Source organism: Phallusia mammillata, chromosome 3, assembly GCF_965637545.1.
Source record: "Phallusia mammillata chromosome 3, kaPhaMamm4.hap1.1, whole genome shotgun sequence".
Classification (NCBI taxonomy): domain Eukaryota; kingdom Metazoa; phylum Chordata; class Ascidiacea; order Phlebobranchia; family Ascidiidae; genus Phallusia; species Phallusia mammillata.
In genome coordinates this window covers 6,071,889-6,096,342 of record NC_137254.1, presented here as the reverse complement: position 1 = coordinate 6,096,342, position 24,454 = coordinate 6,071,889, and the positions used below count along the sequence as shown (strand labels likewise).

General features: G+C 36.2%; 1 protein-coding gene across 1 annotated transcript; it reads right to left on the bottom strand.

Moving 5' to 3' along the window:
* Positions 1–18,199: 18,199 nt before the first annotated feature.
* LOC145219328 (uncharacterized) lies at positions 18,200–22,625 on the bottom strand. Its single transcript, XM_080086704.1, has 13 exons — positions 22,536–22,625; positions 22,339–22,458; positions 21,934–22,069; positions 21,558–21,869; positions 21,136–21,290; positions 20,886–20,974; positions 20,717–20,822; positions 20,501–20,653; positions 20,036–20,163; positions 19,893–19,978; positions 19,642–19,819; positions 19,174–19,262; positions 18,200–19,112 (listed from the first exon to the last, which is right to left on the bottom strand). The coding sequence occupies exons 1-13, from the start codon at positions 22,623–22,625 to the stop codon at positions 19,009–19,011; spliced, it is 1,746 nt and encodes a 581-aa protein (XP_079942830.1). The 3' UTR covers positions 18,200–19,008.
* Between the last annotated feature and the right edge of the window lie 1,829 nt (positions 22,626–24,454).

Genomic DNA, 24,454 nt, shown 5'->3' with positions numbered 1-24,454 from the left:
CGGGTTCGTAAAGTGATTTCGGCGGTAGTAGCAAGTAGTTGTTGGGGAAATACTTTTCTAAGGGGTTTGCCCAAGTACAAATTTGTTTTCGGCTTTGTATGTATAATTTAGAGCTAAAGAACTCGTGTAGACCGCTATCAGTTTGTTTTCAAAGGGTTTAGGAATTCAACTACATTAAACAGGACAAGCTTAAAATATTTTGTACATGGGAATAAAGGTGTTGTAGTTTAATTACACTTACCCGTGTGTTCCATTCCCGTCTTTGTATCTAAAACACACACATAAAATATATTTTAATGAGCAAAAACAGGAATATTTCGTTGGTTGGTTGTTTTTACGGTTTTATTGACGAAACAACACATAAAGGCTTGCGGTCGTGATTGAAAAAAATGTTTTGAGATAGTTTAAGTATCTGGTTGAGGCGGGATGCGAACTATTAACCATTTGGCTAATTAGTAAAGAAGTTGTACTTAAAATTCATACGCACTATTACAGGGTTTGCCCAACCTTTGTCATAATTTATTAGTATCTTCCAAAGGGTTAAAAACTACGGTTATTCTGGAGTAAACTTTATTATAACCAACAATATAAACTAAAAAGCAATGAATGCTTTTGTTTTATGCATGTCACTAACCATTGCAAACGATGGTACTTCCATTCAGTGGCGCGATAAATGCACTTCGTTTAGAGTAGTTAATATCTTCGCCTAAAACACATTTTTTTAAAAACTAAAAAAGTATGTTTGGGGCAACTGGGCTAAGTCTCCATAACCAAAAAATGGGTAGCGAAATCTTTTGCAAAAAAAATTTTTTGGTAAACAGATGATGCAGAGTGCCTCAGTAATTGCGGCAGCGTTACTCGAAATTTGTGTTTTTTTGCACAAAGGTAGTTTATATAGCGCATGTAAAATATCATCAAACATTTCCACCTTGATGGCAGCTATGTTTCTTGTAACACTCTGAAGTCCCGTCGTAACTCTGATGTTTGGGGCATTCTGAAACAAGAAACTGCAGTTTCACATTTCCATAGATAATGCTGAAATATGGCAATTTTTACGTTCAATCGTTTCGCTTTCCTCAAGGTCACAGGGGCTCACGTCAAAGTCCATAGTTAAGTTTCCATCTACAAACACAACATTCAAGATAAATCATAATTAAAAAACGATCCATAATCGCTAATAAGGCGAAAAACAACAAGGCGTTTACAAAACAAAAGATATAAACAAACCAGTCAACTAAGATTTAAATAACCATACAGTTGTTAAACTGCCATAACTTTTTTATCCAACACTAGTGGTTCGGCGATTTGGCTCAACACGTTTAGCCATGTTTTACGAATTGTGCTATTTGCAGTTTTGCGCAATAATGTTTTAACACTGGGCAGATATTTCTGGCGCTGTGGTTGTTGAGTGCAATTGTGTCGAATGAATCCCACTAGTACAATTCAAATAACTTTACGGGTACTTTTAAAAAAGTTAACCAATACCCTACGGAAACAATTCTTTGCAGAAATTTACTAATGCTAATGACCATACTTCAGTTTTGTTGTTATCAGTGTAAATGTAAGAAACTGTCTGATGGATGTAATTGTGCACCTACATAAAATTAGTTTTTTTAGTAGGAAAAGACGAATATTGAATTTTAATATAAAATGATACCACATTGTTTGAGATACAGGTACGAACCAGATCGTGGAGTTATTTGTAAATACCTAAGATTTTTATTTTCTTTGAAAACTGCAATATATGGATATTTTGTTGCCAGCGCCCACCCAACCTACTAACTAAGGTCATAGAGTTAGAATTAACATTCTTACTTTCCTCTTCTTTCCAGGTTTCTGAGATTCTAAACTTGTTATAATATGTTTTATTAGCAGATTTCCATTCTTCTATACCTTTAAGTTTGCATTCTGGAACATTTTCTAAATGCAACAAATAGTATTTTTTATTGGACAAACACAATTATTTACAGAGTTTGTCCTACAACTGTGAAAGATAAAAGAAATGGATAAACGATTTATGCAATTTATACAAGAAAAACAAGGTTTAGGCCAAACAAATGAAATTTGAAAGTTAAAAATTGTTTTTACTTGATATGTGTACGATTTAAACATACCAAGCCTACTGTCGATTTTTTAGTTTGTTTCTAGCTGAGAAGAATAACTGGTTTTCTTCAGAATGCATAAAATAAATTACCACTATCAATTATTCCAGTCGCTGATGAATCGTAACATGCCTTGGGGTAATACGTGTAGCAACATTCTGAAAAGTACAAAATTAATCATGTTAAAATGACATAAAAATTTAATAAAACTTTCTGGCGGAGTTTTTTAATCTCTTAAAAAAATATCAGACCTGATTTTTTTCAAATAGTGTTCCGATTATTATTCATTGATAACAACGGAAATCAAATTGTCACATTATCCGCGAATGCGCCCCATCCTAATCTTAAAAAAGCTAGCATTTTTCCAGTGAACCTCATACCAGACATTTTGGAACTTTATAATTTTTTACCGCTTTGATACAAATTTTCAGATGTCGGATTTTTGTTTTAATTATACCCTAAATACACGTGCATCTGGCGGAGAATATGCAGAGTATAATTTTGTTCTTGCCTTTCTTTGTCGATTGGATGTTGTTTTTGATTGCATAACTATCTTTAGATTTGTCATTCTGGTTGACATTGAAATAGTCTGTTAAGACAATGTGCATCAGTGTAGTAAGTAAAGTGTATGCACATAAAGTTTACCGGTTAGATCAGTACAATCACTTCCTGACATGCACGGTTTGGGCTTGATGCTTGGAATTAAAGTGTGTTTTGTGCAGTAAGTTATCTTGTACCCTGAAAATCAAACAAAAAACTTTACTAACTTACTTCTTATAGTAAAGAATTTAGCATTGCAGCAATGAAATGAATTATCAAAAAAAGCTTCAATATATCACCCATAATCAACATCACCACCGAAACTAACAATGAAGTGAAAATATTATTTTAGTCTTTTTTTATAGAACAGATATTGGTTAAAAATTAATAAGTGTGTCGTTTTATGTAGTTAACAGTAATGTAGTACGCAACAATATATAATTATTTTTTTGTCTAACCACTTAAAGTAGTAAGCATAATATCATTTCTGAAAGTTATGCAGACTGTTATTCGAACTATAAATTATATAAGCACCGACCTTTGATTTCCAGAAAACAGCAAACAAGAAAAAGATGAAATATCAACTTTCTCATTCTGCTTAGTTTATCAAACCATTCATTTTTTCTTTTCCAAGTACGAAAAACAGAAGCAGTTATTAATGGTGTGATCAGGTGTAATTTGTGTAAAGCTTACACGTATTAAGTATAATTTTTCGACTTTGCCCTAATTAAATTTTTTGTTATCATAAACTTTCTGCACCAAGATATGCTGTTATTCACGACTGGACACGCTTAAACGAAATTTTCTAACGAGCTTCGTGCAGGCAACTATATCGCTTATTGCATACAGCACTTCGCACGCTTAAAGCGGGTTCCCTAACGAGCTTCGTGCAGTCAACTGTAGCTTAGTACTTAAAAAGAGCGTATGCTTTACGCTGTTTAACTAAAAAGCTTAAAGGCAAGCAAGAATACCGCCTACACAATGCACTACTTCGTAATATAAAAGTGCTTCGTGCAGTCAATCGGCATAGCATTTGCTACATGCACGACTTACAAGCCTAAAGCGGTTACCCCAACGAGCTCCGTTAAGTCACATTTCTAAATTTGCAATATTAGACAAAAAATAGCAATTAGGCTTTAAATGCACATTTTTCCTGTTGTCTTATTGCCTGCAAATTTATCACGTCCTATCGCAATTGCAAACAAGTCATACTAAACCCAACGCTGTTAAGTACGTTTAATGCATAGGCCAACAAACGCTTATAATAGATCCTTTGTTGTTATTTAGAAGGAATTTGAGCAGATTGCGCCTACGTAGAGGTGTAGACATGTCGGCTTCCGCAAGAAAAGATGGAAAATCGACCAAAGCGTTCGAAAAGCGTCACTGTTCCTCTATTACGTCACAACCATTGCATAGAGATAGTTAAAGGTGAACAGATTTGTTTTGATTTGATTCCATATCAAGACGCCTGCTGTTGCTATTGATAGCTCTATTGCATTGCGTAATGGGGCGTTGCCTTATTTACCCATAATAAAATATTGCAGATATGATAACTGGGCCTGTTCACAATTAATAAATGAAGGTGACTACATTGCAGCTACGAATAACATCACGATAGGCAAAAAGGGCACGGTTGTATTTTAAATATTTTTTGACACCCTCTTAATTCGGTGCAAATGTTATTGGTAACAATGCTAACTTTGTCAAACTAACCCAAGTTTCCACACATTTTTCCACTTAATAAAAAAAATCTGAACAAGTGTTTCAGACGAGAAGCAATGTTGGTGTATGTCTTGTTACTCGAAAACAGCATGATCTATACAAATCAGTCGTGTGGTTGAAATGTCTAAAATATAAGAAAAGTCAAGCATGAGTGAATATGTGGTAGTGCTTGGCAAAATTTAAGATTACAAAAATGTTTAAGTTGTATTCTATACCTATATAATTTCCTACACCTATAACTATCAACAGATTTCAGACAATATTAATTTGTACCCGATCGGTGTTATAATAGATTGACAAAAACAACGGTAAACAACGGTAAGATGGCCTATAGACAGGCGAAAGAGTCCACTTACGTAAAGCTTTATGCTGTGTAATATTGGCTAATATACGAGTGCTAACGTCGCAGCTACCATTATTGCTTAACATGAAACGTTGTATCTGCGGATATCGTTGTGCGTCCGACAACAGGTATTTGATAGTCACCAGATCATACGACCTGCCGAGGTAATAAACAATAACTGTTGCATTATTGCTATCTGCGATGAAAAAACATGAACCGCAAAGCATTATACATAAATTACCGTGACAATATAGGCACAAGTCCAATCAGGTAGTAATACTAAGACATTTACTAAGGGCATGCCAGCTTTACCAAAAAAAACTGTTTTTGCTTTACTTGTTCTTTTTTTCCGCAAATCAGTCTGGATAACAATCTTGATCTGTGTTTGTATACACCTGCACCAACAATTTTTCATTTAAATTTCATAAAAAAACATGGCGATTTAAATAATCTACCCCCATTCCATGTTTGTCACCAAACAATTTACTCATGCAGCTCATCAGGGTAATAACCATATTGATAATAATAGAAATCAGGATTTATATTTATAATTTCTGTAGATTTTGCAGCAATCCAACATTGAATTAACAACAGGATAAACGCTGACAAATTCAAAAGGAAATTACGAATATGCCTCACTTTGCAAAACTCGAATGCTCAATCTCTCATTAATAGCATGGAGAACGTCGTTACTCGTAATGCAGGCTAGCTTATGAGTTTTTGAAGAAGTTTTTATTATTATTAATTGACTTTTTACCTCTAAAAAAATAGTGATTAAAAAATTCTTTCATATTGCATAAATCCGTTTACAGTTTGATATTACAGAAAACGCTGCTCTCTGCTGGTCTCTAGTGATGTTTGTTTTAAAATGACATGACATAATGTATTTGCCCCACTAAACCGCCCATTTGTAAAATGTACATTTTTCAGAAAATCATTTGCCTTGTATTCGAAATAACCGTGACTTTTCTGATCTTGCGCATGTAGCAAATGTTCTAGTTTTGGTTACCTGGAAAACTAAGCAAGCATACATTTTGCGAACTTAAACAAAACATTTTAGTTTACCAAAGATTAATTTGTCATGCGTCGTTAGAAACTACAAGTTACTGTAAATTACAGCAAAGTTTTTTTTTCACCCAGAAAACGTTTATGGTGGCCGCGAGAATGCGTCCACCACCAGCAGCTTTCATGTCACAGTAAGCCTGGAATACAAGTGTAAACGTAGAGTTACGGTCCTTGTCTGACCAAACAGTACATGGGGTTTAGTAGAATGATCAAAAAACAAACTAAATGCCACACATTTTAGCTTTCATCCTGTACGGTAAGTTAAACTTTGTAAATCATTAATTCTACTCAATTTGACACTTAAGTGCTTTATTGTTTATTTTCACTTATTTTTAACAAAATAGTTGAAGAGGATCAGTTTGGTTGGAGCATTTTTATACAAAAAGTTTGGAAACTATACATAATGTGGGTAGTAATGACTTTGTAGATGATTTATTGATCAAAAGAACCGTTTTAACAAAAAAGAACTGTCAAAAACCTTGTAACCTTGTATTTTTAATATACTTGAGTTTTATCTTATGTTTGAGTTGCACTTGCTTTCGTAAGTACTAACTTTTTTCTGCTACTTACGAGTCATGTTAAATATTACCATGTTAAATATTGTGGCATCAGGTTTACATACAATATGATTAGAAGTGTGTATGGCGGTCACTCTAGTGACCGAGCAAACCTTAAAAAAGATGTTCAGTGTTGAGCGTTAGTCTTTAATTTGGAACAATAATTTCGCTTTCCAAACACTGATTAATAAAGATGGCAGCAACAGGCAATTTGTTCAGCTATGCAGCATGCATCTGAAGTCAACGATCGGCGCCAATCCAGCCTTCCTGTTCTATTATTACGTCACACATATTTAGTGCAATTAAATTATGCGCTCGATAGCAACGCAGGGTTCGAAATTAAAGACTGTTTAACCAATGCAAGGTTGGAAATGAGGTGTTTGCGAATATTGCCAAAACACTAAACTAAATTTAACGAATAATTGGTAACACTGCCTTGCACTAAACTCAAACTTAAATCAAAACATTGAATATCAGTTTGATATGGTTTAAGATTGTTTAGGTGAAATAGCCATTTTGACAGCAGCCTGCACGCGGCCCCTCCTGTTAGAGCATTAAGTTCTCTGCGCAAAGACGACCTCTGATGCCGAACAGATGCAGTCATAAGGACCATCGTCCAAATTCCACGAAGAACCGTCCACAAAACAGCCAGGTGTCAAGCCCAGGACAAAGCCCTTGTAGCAATAGCCTTGGGTTTAACATCATGCAGCTAAATGTGGAAGGACTCGCTTCATGCAAGCTTAACATCATCGAGCAGCTTGATAATAACAACAAAGTCTCAATAATCCTGCTCCAGGAAACACATCGGACAACATCAGACAAGCTAACACTCTCAAACTTCGTGCTAGCGGGATCTATCCCGAGCAGAACATACGGCCTTGCCACGTTCGTACAAAAAACCTAAGCTGGACGCCTAAAGGTCAATCTACAACACCATCGGATATCGAATGGGTCTGCACCAACGTCTGTGGTAATTACATCGTGAAAGTATACAAGCCACCACCAGCGCCCTTTTCGGTGTTTCCAACTCCATTTATTTAAGCTGGCGACTTCAACTGACAGCACACAACATGGGGGTACAAATCAAGCAACACAGATGGAGAACAACTTTGTCAACTGGGCAAGCAACGCCGGTGTCACCCTACTTTACCATCCAAAAGATGACGCAGCTTCCACTCTGCCCGCTGGAATACCGGAACAAACCCCGACCTGGCATTTGCGGCAACCGTTAGTGGTTTGCCACTTCCCGAGCGACAGATGATGGCGAAATTTCCTCGCTCTCAACATCGAACTTCACTGATCTCCACAGGCAACTATGTAACGTCAGTCACGAGTAAGCCTGCAAAGCGATGGATTGTTCGGAAGGCTGACTGGAAACGGTTCTGTCTAATCACCAACGATAAAACAGATATGCTACCATCCCCCAACGACACTAACTTAAATCAGGCGTACCAGGACTTCTGTAATCTTCTTATGAAAGCGGCCAAAAAAAGCATCCCACGAGGCTATCAAAAGACCTACAGGCGGTGTTGGGACAGCGAATGCGACCGCCTTTAAAGAGCCTTTCTTACCGCATCCCCGGGTAACGAGACGGAAGCATCTGCCACACTACTGCTGTCTTATATTAACGAACAACGTCGACATCGCTGGAGAGAAGCGGTGGAGTCCATTGACTTCACACATTCCAGTCGGAAAGCATGGAGCACTATAAATAGACTCACTGGCAGGTCGGCAACTCCTCTGGCAAAGTGTCCCATTACCGCAAACGCCATTGCCTCGCAATTGGTCAAGAACGGAACCTTCACGACATCAACTCGCGAGTCCTCACGACTCCTGGCCAAGGAAGTGTCAGCTTTGCGAAAGGCTAACAGACCGGACGCAAACGTGTCTGGGGACTTCACCATGACAGAACTGTCTGCGGCCCTCCAACACCTGAAGCCCGGTAAAGCACAGGGCCCAGATCACAGAGTTTTTGCTTCATGCCGGAACCGCCCTAAAATCCGGATTGTGTAAATTTTTCAACACCTGCCTGTGTCAGCCCAAGATTCCAAAAATCTGGAGAAAAGCGACAGTAATCGCAATCCAGAAGCAAAACAAACCTCTGGATGAAGCTAAGAGCTATCGTCCGATATCTCTGCTCTGCATTCCATTTAAGATCTTTGAGCGCTTGATTCATGCCCGTGTAGAGTCAGTCATCGACCAACAACTCCCTCAGGAGCAGGCTGGTTTTAGACGCGGAAGATCCACTGTAGATCAAGTCACCCTACTCACCCAAGATCTCGAGGAAAGTTTCGAAGCGAAAAAGAAGGCTGGTGTCGTTTTTCTAGACCTTACATCTGCCTACGACACAATTTGGCACCGCGGCCTAAACTGCAAACTGCTCCGAATGTTGCCGGACAAGCACATGGTCAAAATGATTCAGGTTACGCCGCCTCAAGAACCGCGTGCCCCAGGGATCTGTTTTAGCTCACCTACTCTTTAATATCTACACAAGCGATATACCAACTACAGTATGTAAGAAGTATGCCTATGCCGATGACCTGGCTATCATGCATACCGATAATGACTGGGGACACTTGGAAAAGACTCTTAGCCAGGACATGTCTGTCATGTCAGGCTACCTTCGGATGTGGAGGCTGAAGTTCAGTGAGACTAAAACAGTTTCAGCGGCCTTCCACCTTAATAACAAGGAGGCTAAACGAAAGTTGGCCGTCTAGTCTAATGGGAGAACTCTGGACTTTCACGACGTACCAACTTATCTCGACGTGCAGCTAGATAGGTCGCTCACCTACCGCCAACACCTTGAAACGACGCGCAAAAAACTCACCTCACGCATTGCTCTTGTCAGGAAGCTGGGTGGCACAGGGTGGGGAGCCAGCGCGGATATCCTCCGCGTGTCTTCCCTTGCCCTTGTCTACGCCCCAGCCGAATATTGCGCTCCTGTGTGGGGCAGAAGCGCCCATACCCACCTTGTCGACAAGTGCCTTAACGACGCCATGCGCATCGTCACTGGTTGCCTGCGCCCCACACCAGTCGACCTCCTACCCACTTTGGCAGGCATCCAGCCAGCTGACCTCCGCCGCAAAGGAGCAACCTTGCGTTTAGGACGCCACGCTCTAATGCAGGGGTTCCCAACCTTTTTACGATCTCGTACCACTTGGACGCTCTGCACTGCCACGCGTACCACCATGGAGAACTAATGTGCTCTATGCATGGTACCACTTCCTGCAGCACAACTAATTTGTTCGAATCATATTTCATTCAACGCTATTTGAAGCTTAAGCTACAAAACATTAGATAATATCTATCAAGAGCAATCATTTGACATAATTAACGCCAACTGTGCCACAGCGTTGTACGGCTTTTCATAGCAAGTAGCAACTATGCTTTTGTTGGCAATTGACATGACCTGCATTTTGAAGATCGCAATGATACGAAACAACAGAAATAGTTACGTAACGATGACAATAGGCCAGGGGAATGTTTTTTTTTGTAAACAAAACCAGATAAACAAAATATAAGGTTGAAAATCCAGGTTTATGTGAACAAAACGGAAGCTACTCGCGTACCACTAGTGGTACGCGTACCACAGGTTGGGAACCCCTGCTCTAATGGAACAAAATCTTCTTCATCCTCAATCAAAGATTAAAATCAAGGAGCCCCTTCGTGCCTGGTGTCGTTAAACTACTCGGCGACAACAACGGCTCAGACGCAACCGACTGGATGAGCACTCAATGGAAAACGAGATGGGGAAACACCAGCACCACGATCCACTACTACTGTCCCGACCCATCAACCATGTACAGGTGGGGTCTGGCTACTTCTGCGGTATGTGAGTGTGGCGTGGAGGAACAGACAGCCGACCACATAATATCACGGTGTCCGCTATTCCGTCCACCAAGTGGAAAGAGCGGTCTGGCGGCCTTGGATGACGAGACAGTCCGCTGGTTGCTCGACAACTGCCCCGACATTTGAACGACAATAACATGTCCAACAGAAAGAAGAAGCAATTTTAAGAAAATGTATCATTAACAAGTTAATCGAAATTCATTTTGCAAGTGTACCATTATACCTCTATATAATTTTTTTCAAATAAGTTTGCACACGAACTGTATCTGATACATTACAAACGCTGACCTGCTCATGATAAATCTTTATTTTATTTGGGTTAGATTTTTGTTCAGTGAAATGTAACAAACTACTGGATGGTCCCAAATTTGTTTATCGTTGCACTTACTCATATGCATTGCAACCCATACTGTTCATGGGATCAGCTACCAATCCTTTGAAACAATGGATTTGATATTTAAGCAGGAATATGCTGCTTGAGTGCATATAACAATATCATACCACTGTATCAATGTGCATTAAACGCTTACTTATTATCTACTAACTTTATTAGTTAATAAATGATTTTGTGCACTAAGCGTTTTGGTCGTTTTCGGCCAGTACCAGACAGATAACTGAAGCAAACAAACAAACGGACACCAAAATATCGTTTTAAACTAATCATTTCGATGTACCACTTTTTAAGTCCTCGAAAAACCACGCCTCTTGCAATCTAACATGCAATAGAAACGCAGCAGAAATACCACAGCATTTGTTTGCTAGCACGAACGCCCTTGATGCATTTACAATTGAATTAATCAATAATGTAGCAAGCTATTACAACACAACATTATTGTTACTGATTAAATAAATCAAGATTAAAGCGCATCAAATGTAACAACAGACAATTGCTAAAAACATGAGAAATTATTAAAATTATACAAAAAACAAATCAAACAATATAAATGCAATGCAGATAAACAACAGAATCAAGAATCAGTGATTAACTCGCGTTAAAATTTGTAAGGGAAAAGACTAGTGCAACAACTAATAATAAAACAACAAGGAGTACGATTACAGAAACTAAGACAATGATTACAGTTTTTGAAGACTTTTCTTGAGGTTGAATACTTGGTGAAATTGTAACAGGTTCTGCGTAGTATACACAATGAACATAAAAACGTTCATCAGGAAAAAGGGAAAACGTTAACAAACTTAGAACGGTAGTGAAAATTAAACTTATGGCCTAAATTGTTTTTGTTTTTTTGTTTTAGGGGTTTTGAAAACTGACTTACCATAATCATGAACAATTTCAACTGTAGATTTCATTGGAACACATTCATCTGAAAAATAAGCCCTGTGTAAAACACTTTCATAAATAAAGTTTTTATTACTTAATCCTTTATTACGTTTTTATAGTGCAAAATAGTGAGCCTGTTAAAGCTTATTAATAAAAATCAGTTAATATGGTATCGTTTTGCAAATCTAAAAATATTTTTAACAACGATTGTTTAAATGTCTTTTTCGAAAAATGTACCTGGTTTCTTTTTGTTAGTTGCAGCTTGTCGAATGTCACCTCGATTTAATCCAATATTTTTGTACGCACCAGCATCATTATTTTCATAATCATGATTCATGTTTAAATGTTGCCAAAATCTGCTGAACGTAAAAACAATTACTGGATTTCATCGTTAGCTACGTGGTTTAGTTAATTTGGTCTAGTATATATTTTGTCTTACACTCTCTCACATCACGTGTTACTATGTAATCGTACAAGCTCTGGCTGCTACGACTCATGACACAACCACTTCATCAGCCAACAACAGTTAGCTTAAACAGAAACTTAAAATATGTGTTTAATCGAAACGAAAAAAGTATCGAATATAAAATCGAAAAAAGTCCCACGCTTCATTAGAAAAATGAATTGTATATTTTGCAGTTTGATTCGTAACTGCAAAGTGGTCTTGGTCTGTGTTGTGTTTTCTACGGATCATAAAAAAGCAATTTGAAAAACTATTTTGTAACTTTATTGTAATTGATGACATTGCTTTTGGTAAGAAATTTAAAGTAAAGTTCTTGATGTGTGCAAGGCATTTCGAACATATGCAAGAAGATTCTGAAATAAATATACTTCAAGGCACACTTGGCAATCACTCGCGACACCTTAGTATATTGGGGTATGCAGGTTGAAATATCTATGACAAAGAAAATCTGTTTAAAATATTCTGAACGTAAAGATCACCACTGTAATCAAATCACCATAAGCTAAAAACTGGGTGGTCTTAACGATATTGGACAGTTGCTAAGGGCATCTGCTTCCTTAATACTTGCACATAACTGAAATAACTTGTCTGAAAGTAATTACTTCGATCTGTACATCCAAAAAAGTAACTGAAGCGAATAGTAATTATACTATCAACTTAACTTTTTAATATAGCACACCTTCTTTGTCCTTCAACTACATACTGCTGTCAATCCAAACAAGTGTCTACTTCCTTCAACACAGGTGTCGGCAATCCTTGTCACGCGTTACACGGATGGCAGATGACATGATTACTCATGGCACGCCAGGTGACATCCTTAAAAAAAATGCAATACTACTTTGATTTGTTTGGTCGGTTATTTTTGGCAGCATTGGTAGCGTTGCAAAAAAGTTTTGTGTTAATTAACTTTGTTTTTCTAATTTATGTTTGCAGTGCAAAAAACACAGCAAACGACTGCTACTAGCCGTTTTTACACAAATATTTCTTGAGTTCAGCCAGTATTTGCGTGTTAATTTTAGCGTTGACTTCTCTATACATACTACCTTGCAAAACTATTTTAGGAATAAACATGATTTTTAAAAAGTTCGCAGCAATGAAGAGATGCCAAACCTGCTTTTTCGTTGTATAATTAACTTAGATTTCCGGGAGTAAAAGGTAGCGTTTAAAGTTTCTTCGAAAACACCAGTGAAAATCGTTTGCCAAAAAAACTAGACAAAAAGTGAATGAGTAATATATATCAATAAAACTGTGTAGACTGTGTAGAGTACAATGAACAGTTATGCATAAGCAATGTGTTGATGTAATCTTTAAACTTTTTAAAAAACCTACAAATAACGTAGGGTTGGGCATTTGACCGGTCAAATAAAATCTGGTCAATTGACCGGTCAAATACTTGTCAAATAGGTCAAATATCGGTCAAATACTATTCCCATTATTAAATTGCAATTTTAGTTAAAAGTTGGAAGTTTAATCTTCTTCTAAACCATAAGTAATGGAAATGAAGGTTTCAACTCATGTAAATTTGTTTGTGAAATAGGAAATGTTCAGTTTATATTATATTACAGACTTTTCCGACTGCATTGCATGCTTCATTTCATCAATGGCCCCACCTGTGTGTCTGTAATTTTCATTCAGTAATCACATTTGTGAACTGGATTCTCATAATATTCTATATACATCAGATTAAAGTCTAATTTTGACTGATATTTAACTGCAAAACTCGCTTATCCTGCTTAAAATCGTAATTTATGCTGTTAAGCTGTTGTCCATTCATGACAAAAAAGGAATATACAAAAGCTTGATATGTACGTACTTTATCCCAATAAGTACTGAACAGTAACTTATCTACAAAAATCTATTCTGGGCAATTATAAGCTAAATATATAGCTACAAACAATTTTTGAATCAACTATAGAAAAAAGGACTGTGGGCCTACAAGTTTACACAGATGGTTTAAATTACTTAGATTTTTTATCTGTCAGTAAAAATGTGCAACATTTGCAAAATGCCTAAGTAAATACCAATGAACTAACTTCCCCTCATGGACCTATCACACTCAAATTTATTAAGATAAAACGGTGCTAGAAGTGATCCATGTTTTTTAATTGCATTGGAAACCTTGCAAAGTTTGCCATAACGTAAATCAGATCTTAATTTCAAATGAAAAGTATATCCTAATTGTTATGGGATTTTTTTCAAATGAACAAAACACATCTACATTAGCTTAAAAATCACTTATTAATACAAGAGTATGCCCTAAACTGTTCTACCTGAGGGTTATTAGAAATGAATTACCCTTTTCAACGACCAAAAAGCAAGTCCAAGAAAATTTACCACATTTTATTTTTGAAATTAAAAATAGTATTTGACCGGTTAAATAAAGTGCTGTCAATTGACCGGTCAATTGACCGTATTTGACCGGTCAATTGACCGGCTTGCCAACCCTAAAATAACGTACCACCAGAAAACGCGAGATGTGACTCACCAACCTGATTCGTAATCGTGACTTAACTGACGTGCTTTAAAGAATTGGTGGTGTTTTCCCACTCGAAATCTCCTAGATGTGTTGAACTGCAATTATCAAACTATGAATAGGAGGTTCCAAAGGTTTTCCTGTACAGATTTGATTGCAACTATGCATTTGCCCAAACGGTCAGTGTCTTGTTATCAGCCCCTATAAGTCGTGTGCATAGTGAATATTAATTCTGTTTGCAAGGCAGCAGAAAAATTATTAACTGACTCAAAACTGGTAAGTAACTCAAAACTGGTTAAAGTTTATAGAGCTCTATATTTGCCAGAAAAGCTCTATAAACTTGATATTATGCCTAGCAGCAATAGCTTATATGTCAAATCTGGTATGTAACTTAAAACTTGTAGGAAACTGAAACTTGGAGAATAACTTAAAAACGGTAAGTAACGTTTGTGTTTGCAATTATAATGAAAAATCTATTTCCATACCCCACATTTGTTTTCAGCAAGAAATGCATGAAAAATATATAAACTACACAATTCAATTGCGTCATGTTGTAATTTACAGATTGAAGTGGATTCGGGTGATATTTTTACCCTTGCAAACAGGCCACAGCATTTTATAACAGCACAAATGAAGTTATGTATTACAATTCAATAAATCAACAAAGAAAACAATTACATCTACACAATGCCTAATCACGTCTTTTCAAAACACATTATCTACAATTTAGATTCAAATGAAACAAAATGTCATGACACAAAGTTGTCAAACATATGAAAAATGATTAACAAACTCATTTGGTGAATACACATCTGATATATCCGAATGTTTATTAATAATTGAAGTCTATTAAGGAATGGAATTTAGCGATAAAATATCATAATTGTTGATTCCAAGTCTCTCTGAGAATGAGAAAAATCAACTGGATTCGTTTCATTCAACGAGGTTTGCGGAAATCCGTTCCAATCTAATTAAACACAGACAAAATTTTAAAATATACAAATTACAAAAAAGAAAATATCAACTGTTTAAATTTAATTTCAAATAAATTACTTGTAAAATCATTACAGTCATCCAAATAACGAGAATCTGGGTTCTTCGTACCTCCAACACAAACGTACTCACTTCGCCAATCGTTCACTCTAAACTAATGTCCGTTTTATTTGACTGTTTAAACCAAATATTTGTAGCGGCTTTACTTAACAGCAGGACACATTGCGTAGACGCTCCCAGTTCGTCCATTAGCACGAAACTGAACAACACCGGTCGGTAGAGGTTTTACACTTGGTGGCAGCATCGAGTTAATCACTGAATCGTTTCCGATGGAAAATTTAACTGGTACTGAAAGTACGTCATCATCATAATAACAATCCGGACCTAGAAATGGACAAATTTTTGGCTTAAACTGATACTTTATTTCGCAGTTAGCAAACACAATACTCACACAACTGCTCTGATTCTGAGACAATTTCCAATATTTTGTCGGTAAAAGCATTGATCACTGTTTCGGGTATCAATCTTCCATCTCTCCTAAAGGTACGTTATTTTAAAAACCCCAAACGCCTTTTAAATGATGTCGGATTAAATCCAAATCAAAAATACCTCCAACTTTAAATATTACTTTACCTCGATATCATTGAGTAACCAAAAAGTATGTTGGATATGGGTTCTCTAATAAACCATTCAAAATAATAGTCTTCGGAATTAATATCGTGTTCAACATCTATATAATCGGCTTACCAGATGATTTCCACATCTGTGTAATTTACAGCAAACAAAAAAATATTTTACAAATTAACGTTTCAGAAGTTAAATTTGTTTGATAAAGACAAATGTTTAACAAATTTGGATAGTTTATTTTTGGCTACAAATGAAATCGTGCTGTTTTCCTCTGGAAGTTTGATTGAGAGCTGTAATAGAATATTTTAAGTAACGAAACAAAATACCCCATTATTGATGACGTAAAACCAAACATCGCACAAGCTGGCATTCGACGAACCATTTCTACATTGTGCTTCATAATACAAGTAGAAATTATTGCGAGTGTGATTTCCTCTGTACAGCACTTTTCGATCGGTAGGGGGTCGATAAGAATGTACCTTTAAATACCATATATTAACAAATGTTTGGAGGTACAATACATTAACGGTATCTCACGTACCCAACATCTCAAGTTTTTGAAGCAGTGATCAAAGTTTCCCACGGCAAAGAAGGGATGCATTTTTCGACTCGATTGCATTATGCTGCCTGCATCGCAGTTATATCATTCAATACAAACGTAAACCTTCAAATGTGTAGGGGCAGGACAAACACGTTCAAACATACCTAGAATCTTTTCCATATGTAATGTAGCCATGTCGACAATTTGTTTCAAATGGATTAATGGAAATTGAGTCAGTGTGGCAATATGGACTAATCGAAAAGAAGACCTTTTTGCAATAATTTTGTTAGAAAAACGTACAGGAACTTCGAAAATTTGGTAACATACCCCCATTCCATATCTGCTACCGAACAATTCCTTCTCATAGAGAAAGGTATTATGGGAATCATAAACGTAAAAGTAGAAATCAGTAATCAGGCCTTGACCTCGATTTATTCCAAATACTTTCATAAGCACCAGCATCATTATTCTCATAGGCATGATTCATCCAAAATCTGCTGAACATATAACAAGTTACAAGATTTTACTTTCAGCCACGTGGTGTTGAGTAACTATGTGTTGTCTCACATTTACTCACATCACGTCTTCTATGTAGTCGTAACTTACAAACTCTTGACGGACTGCAATGACTCATAGCACAACCACTGTATCAGCCATCATCTGCCAACATGTGCCAGTTAAAGAAGAAAGTAACTATTTTTGAACAACTGTAAACTAACTATTTCATGTTTTTGTTACCACTAATCACGTTTACAAATATCTCATGCCTAATTACACACGTGTATCGCAATGTTTTCTATGTGCAATAATTATGCTTCTTTTTGTCGATACTCAAGAATTGCATTTGTGTATTTCGAATTGCCAGTTTGGGTGCCTTAAGTCATTATTGTGATTTGGAAATTTCATTGGTGAAGGATTGTGTGTTTTTGACGTGTGTGTGCGTATCTTGACATCTGTGCGAGCTTAATACGTTAACTTTCTGGTCTAACCTTTCTATGTTTTCACTATTTTCGTTATGATATTCTGTGCCACTCCAACAAACATAAATTTACGCTCGAAGCAGGAGTTTAGAAATCTGCAGTTTATCTTAACTGGTAAGATAATAAGTAATATGATATTCGATCTGCTGTTTTTTCAAAAAGTTGTATGTAAAAGTTACACATGCTGGCATTTTTAGAGTAAATACCTTAACCTATGCTTCAAACAGATGGGAAATGCGGCTTTTCATAATACAAGCGTAGCTTTTGAATATGCCACACCTTGTTTTTGCTTCGACTGTTCTCAAATGTCCAAACCAACAAGAACGTACTTCCTTTAACACAGGTGTCAACAATCCTTGGCACGCGTTACACTGATGGCAGTAGACACGATTAGTCATGGCACGCCAGGTTACATACGAATGCTTTTTAGAATGCTGTATAACACAATCAAAACCATTGTTTTTTTTATAGTGCTTATCAGCAAAATTAGATCTGTCTTTCTTTTCTGTTTTCGATTACCTGAGTCGAAACAGCGCCAAGAAGGCATTTAAAATCATTCTTTAAAATCATCCAGGTGTTCCGTATGGTCGACTAAATAAAGTCAAAACGTACCAAACAATCTTAGCTTTGTCACTTATATCAGTTCCATTTTGCCAAGTACATTACGTATTTATTTGCGCAAAAAGGTATGTTTATGAAATAGAAGGAACGAAACTTGATTACACGAACAGAACCTTGGCACGCAAAATGTGGCATTTCGTCAAAGTTTCAAAACTGACATGCAGGATTTAGAATGATCATACTTTTACGTTTTTTAGAATGATCATACTTTCAGGTATGTAATGGTGCAAATGTATTGTCAGGATCAGCATGACCTCATGTTTTCAGGATTACAAGAATAATTTCAGAACTGTTAAATTGCACGTTATTTGATATGTTTGCAATGAAATGGTGAATTATTTTGTAAATAATGCGTTGATTAACCCTGGAAGCAGACAAACAATAAATCAAATACACGATGAACACAGTATAATCTCACTTTACGCGATTAAATCAAGTTTTATAACTGTGGAAAAGCAATCCTGCAAATAAAATCGGAATGAAATTACACATACAAGCAATATGGAAAGGAAAAGTTCGACAACAGTGAAGGATGAATTAAAGTGATCTTTGTAGCAAAAGATTGTTTATCAAATAAATGTTAATTGTAAATTGGAAAAAAAAACTTTTTTTTGCAGCGGACAAAGTTGTGGAGAAAGCACAACTTTCATTCAAACCTGATTTCAAACCTAATTATCAATTAAAATTAAAATCAAACATTGGCAATGCAGCTAAGTAAAATCTAATAACTGCAGAAAAAAATATCAATAAATTTTATAAGTTGCATTGTTTGAGAAGTTTATTGATTTTAATTATTTTCAGTCGAAACTGCATTTGTCTTGTTATGAAAAACACGAGTCTATTGAATCCCTACTTAACGATAAAATATCATAATTGTTGAATCCAGATCTCTCTGGGAATGTGCGTACTCAACTGGAGTCGTTTCGTTCAACGGAGTGTTTGGCAACCCGTCCCAATCTGTTTGAACACAAACAAAATATTGAAACAAATGGTCAAATGAAAGCAGTGGAAAACCTACTTGCAAAGTCATTGCAGCCATCCAAGTAGGCAAAATCTTGATTCTTCATTCCTCCAATACATACAAATTCGCTTCTCCAATCGTTCACTCTAAACAAAATGCATTTTTTACAGAAATACCTTTGCCATACATCCAACCTATTTTCAAATTTCTGTAACAGCTTTAAGCCCACATTACTTAGAGAATGGTAAACAGTTCACCAACTGCAGATTTTAAATTAAATGACCATTATTAAGAAAAAGTATCTCTAAACATTAACATTTGTGGCTAAAATTTTCCAGTCCATCGTTTGTTTTGGACCCCTAATTGTACATATAATCCACAACGGCCCCTTTTTTTACAATCGCCCCAAAAAAACACTGGGCCACAACTGCTACTTATTTTTGCTACTTACATAAAAATAATTGCCTAACTTTAGTTAGCCATATGTAGGCTTCAACTGCGTTTATTTAAATCAGTCTCACTTACTTAACAGCAGGACACATTGCGTAGACGCTCCCAGTTCTTCCATAAGCACGAAACTGAACAAAACCGGTAGGTAGAGGTTTAACACTTGGTGGCAGCATCGAGTTAACCACTGAATCGTTTCCGATGGAAAATTGAACTGGTACTGAAAGTACGTCATCATCATAAAAGCAACCAGGACCTGAAACGACAAGCTTGTCAATCAGTCAAAATCAATAAGTTTGTTTGCTTTTTTGACAAAATATTTTACTCACAAAAATTTTCGGTTTTTGAAATAATTTCTAGTATTTTGTAGGTAAAAGCGTTGATCTCTGTTTTCGGTATTAGAATATCATTTTTTCTGTGGATTAAAGTGCTTGTCAGTAATATCTTTAATCTACTTCAAACACGTGCTTACCTTGAAATCATTGTGTAACCAAAAAGTGTGTTGGATACAGCTTCACTAATTCTCCATCCAAAGTAATAGTACGTGCTGTATTGAGAGTTCCTTAATCCAATATTGAGTGTTTTGGATGATTTCCAATCCTATGTGATATCGAGAAGAACAAAACTGTCAGTTACTGACTGTTTTAATTCCGGTGCGCATTTTTTTAACTAATCATTTACATGAAAACATCAAAGTTACCAAAATTTCAAAAACAAAGTATTTTACGCATCAAATAACAAACAATAATTCGCCAATCTTTTTGTTTCCCTGTTGTTTAGTAAGTTGACAATAAAAAACACTAACAAAACTAAAACTGAACACAACGTCTTATGTATCTACTTGGCGATTTTAAAATTAAATTTACTTACCCAGTATTACCGCCCCTAGTATGCATAACGCCTGCACACAAACTAAAAGGAGACAAACGCAATTTACCTCAAAATTGGTGACGTAAAACCAAACATCACACAAGCTGGCGTTTGTCGTCCCATATCTACATTGTGCTTCATAATGTAAAAAGAAATTGTTGAATGTGTGATTTCCCTTGTACACAACTTGCGAGTCAACTGCTGATCGATAAGTATTAACCTGCAAAAGTAAGAATCAAGAATCAATTCAAGGTTTAAAAAGTAACCACGCATTAATACCCACCTCAAAACTTAAGGAACTAAAGCAGTGATCAAAATTTCCCACAGCAAACAAAGCGAAGAATGGATACATTTTTCGACTAGAACTCATAATGTTACCAAGGTTGCACCTTTGAAGTTTAATAAAAATTTAACGCACGGAAAATAGCAAATAATCAACAAATTTGACTTACCCATTACCCAATCCGTATTTTATATTGCCATTTTGACAATTAGATCTATAGTTGTATGGGTAGCAATATTGATTTGCGTAAAAGGAAATCTAAGAAAACATTTGTTGTTTAAATTCTAACAAACATTTGTAACTTGAAAGATTTTAAATCAAATCAATACGTTTTACGGAGTTTTGTGGACTCATTGCTGTTAGCATAACGCATTTAAATCATATCTCAGAACAAAAAAAGATTCGACAAGGTTAATTACCCTCATTCCGTATCTGTTCCCAAACACATTATTATCATTGAGTCGATAAGAACTTAAACCGTAGTCGTAAAAGTAGAAATCGGTGATTTGGTTAGTGATTTCTGTTGATTTTGTAGCAAGTCGATCCAGCGTGGAATTCACATCGGGAAAAAAAGCTAAAAGTTGAGGTAAAAAATAAATATAAAATGAAGAGTATGAGGTAAAATTGACGTAAATTATAACTTAGGCATTGTATTCACAGACACAAACTTAAAGAATGTAGTGAATGATTCGAATCCCAGTAAACTTACAGACTCCATTGAAAGATTTACATTCATTGAAAAACGAAAAGCCAGCTCTCAGTTTTCTTGGCATTGGCGCTTAGCAACATTCAAATTACAAAAGCACATACCATTACTTCCTAAATTTATTTGTCTCCTCACCATTAGCTGGTTTTAATGGATAATGATCATTGAAAATATTACGCAAGTTTCCCCCGTAATTTTCCATAAACTCGTTCTTTGTTTGATATTGCAGGAAACTTTGTTTTCTGCTGACCTCCAGTGGTGTTCGGTTTGAAACATGACGTATCATAATGTCCTTTCCCTGCAAAATTGTCCCAGTTTGAAACTTATGCTCATGTTTTAATTCAAATATACTTGCCTGATATTCAAAATAAGCTTGACTTTTGAAATCGGATTTCAAGCAATCATTGATTGTTCCAAATATATTTGTGTTCATCCAATTTTGGTATTCTGGAATTTAAACAATCTGTAGAAAGTGTAATAATAGGAATTCAAGCGAAATGATCTCTTTTACCCAAAACATTCTCTTGATTGTTTGACGTCGTAAGAAACCACGATCCACCATAAGCTTTAGTCCTGTTGAAGTTTTTGTCGTTGATAGTGGCCGCAAGAATCCATCCACCACCAGCAGCTATCATGTCACAATAAGCCTGAGAACGAAATGCGCATTAGAAAATAATACGAACATTTTATATTGCTTGTATCTGTTTGTTATGTCACTATTTCTTATGTATTGGATGCTTTTGTTACAATTGATTACATAGGAACAATTAGTTATCCGATAAAAAAAACGTAATGATGTACATTTCTAAACATAGCGGACATATTTGGATTTGTTATCTGAACCAACCTGCGTTGAAATACAAGTTTTGTTGAATTTCTAAAATGGAACCAAATCTCCAATCAGCAACTAAAATACCTCAAACGGTGTGAGCGACGGTTGTATGACATAGATTCCATCTTTTAACCCAGCGTCTCTCAGTTCAACACACGAACGGGCAGGATTAAGGAATGTACCAAGGGGTGATTTCGCCAATTTCTGAAACAATTATAAAAAATACGAACAGTTTATAGTAAACAACATGCAAGTTGATTAATTTAACCAACATCACACACCTGGTCTCTTGTGAAGTTTAATATCTCGAAAACAAATCCCAAAGCAGCCAGTATTAAAATTCCACACACCAAGAGAATAATAACATGCATCAACTTTTGTTTTTTTGAAGATGGTTTTAGACTTTTGTCGCTCGATTGAAGCGTAACGTTTACTGCAAGATATAAACTTACATGCAGCAAAAGTTAAGATGGACATAAATTCATAACTGGGATCAGCCCTGAAGCGTCTATGCAGACCTGCAATCACGGCACACTCATATGTAAATCACAGCACGCCAGGCCCATAGAAGGCGCCATACCGAATCAGTCGGTCACCACCATATGGCAAGGCGTAGGCTAGAAAAATCTAGCCTGCGGTGGGATTCGAACCTACGACAGGAGTCTTTCCGGGACTCGCGCTGTTTCGGTATGGCGCCTTTAATGGGGCTGGCATACTGTGACATGCAGCAAAAGGCACATATTTTAGCTTGCGGTCTGAAAATTAGTGAGGAAAAGGGCCAAGTTCACAGCTTTATTTAAGCTTTGTTCAAGACAAAAGTGTTTACTGCAATTTTAAATAAAGTCGATTCAATCAATTAAAAAGTAAATACAAACGTTAGTAAACGCACATGAAGTAATTTTGTATGAGTTAATCATTTAAAATTTAACTTACCATAATCTTGTACAGTGTCTGCTGTAGGTCTCATTGTGGGGTCTCTTTCATATGCGTTTTCTGCAAATGACATAATGCCATGCTTGGGTTACAAAATATTAGGCTAACCAGGATTAGTTACAAGCATTTTTGTTTTATAACGTAACTTTTTAACGAGTTTATTGAATAAAGTTTGCGAAAAATGTTTTGAATTTACTTCCATCCATGGTACAGATTAAACCTTAATGATAAAGATAAGGCTGGTGTATACAAATTTGTGCAATAACCTACTTTTGGAAAGTAAAAATAAATACACCTGTTTTCCTTGTACTCGATGTAGCTTGTCGAGCATGTCCACGTTTAAACTCGATGGTTTCATAAGTGCTAGCTTCCTTCCTTACATTCGATTGATTCATGTTTAAATCATACCAAAACCTTTAAAACGTGTAAAAATATGATAATTAATCTGCAATTGCATTTAACCTTTTAAACTTCAGATTTGTTGCGGAGAACAGGTTTGGAAAATTTCATTTTTACACTGTGTCGAATAAATACTATCTACGTCACTAATGGTGAGTCCCACGATCGTACTCCCTCATTCCTTAATGTTTTCTAAGAACATTTGCAATATACTGCAAAGTTACATGTTACGCTTGTTCAAATATGCTTAATACATCAGGTTTGAGTGAGTTCAGAACCTCTAGCCCAGTCGTCTTCAACCTGTGGGTCGCGACCGCAAGTGGGGTCGCCTAAACTTTTTCTGGGGTCGCTATAAATTTAACTTTTGGGCGTTTAAATTTACCGCCACAAAATCCTACATTTTTGTTCTAATTGGCAACTTTTGCAGTACAGCTTGGTACCTCGTGTCACAATCTAATCATTGTAATGCAACACAATTTGTCCAACCCATTGTTACGCGATAAAGCCCCATGAATTGTGTCCAAAATAATACAGCGGGTACAGGGAAAAATATAAATTTTACTGTTTTCTACAAACTGGTGAGCTTTAACGCAAATTAGATTGGCCAAATTGAATGAAACTTTTGGGTTCTAACATTTGAGCGCAATGATGCACCCTGAATGCTCATCTTTAAAGTCCACTTAAAAATTAAGCGGGCAAATATACATGAAAATAATTTCAGTTTCGGCATTACTTCACTTTCTCCCTATCGGAAAAAATGGGGTCGCATATAAATGCTGATTTAATTTTCTTTTAAATTGGGGTTGTAAAAAAGGTTGAAGACCACTGCTCTAGCCCTTCCCAATTGAAGCATTTTAATTATGTTGAG

What these genes read in the sequence shown, in the direction of transcription:
- LOC145219328 (XM_080086704.1), bottom strand. Translation starts at nt 22,625, where the DNA reads ATGCATGTTATTATTCTCTTGGTGTGTGGAATTTTAATACTGGCTGCT. An exon ending in CGTCGCTCACACCGTTTGAG is followed by an intron (nt 22,070 to 22,338) that starts GTATTTTAGTTG and finishes TTTCGTTCTCAG; the next exon opens with GCTTATTGTGACATGATAGC. An exon ending in TTTACGTCACCAATTTTGAG is followed by an intron (nt 20,164 to 20,500) that starts GTAAATTGCGTT and finishes GATATCACATAG; the next exon opens with GATTGGAAATCATCCAAAAC.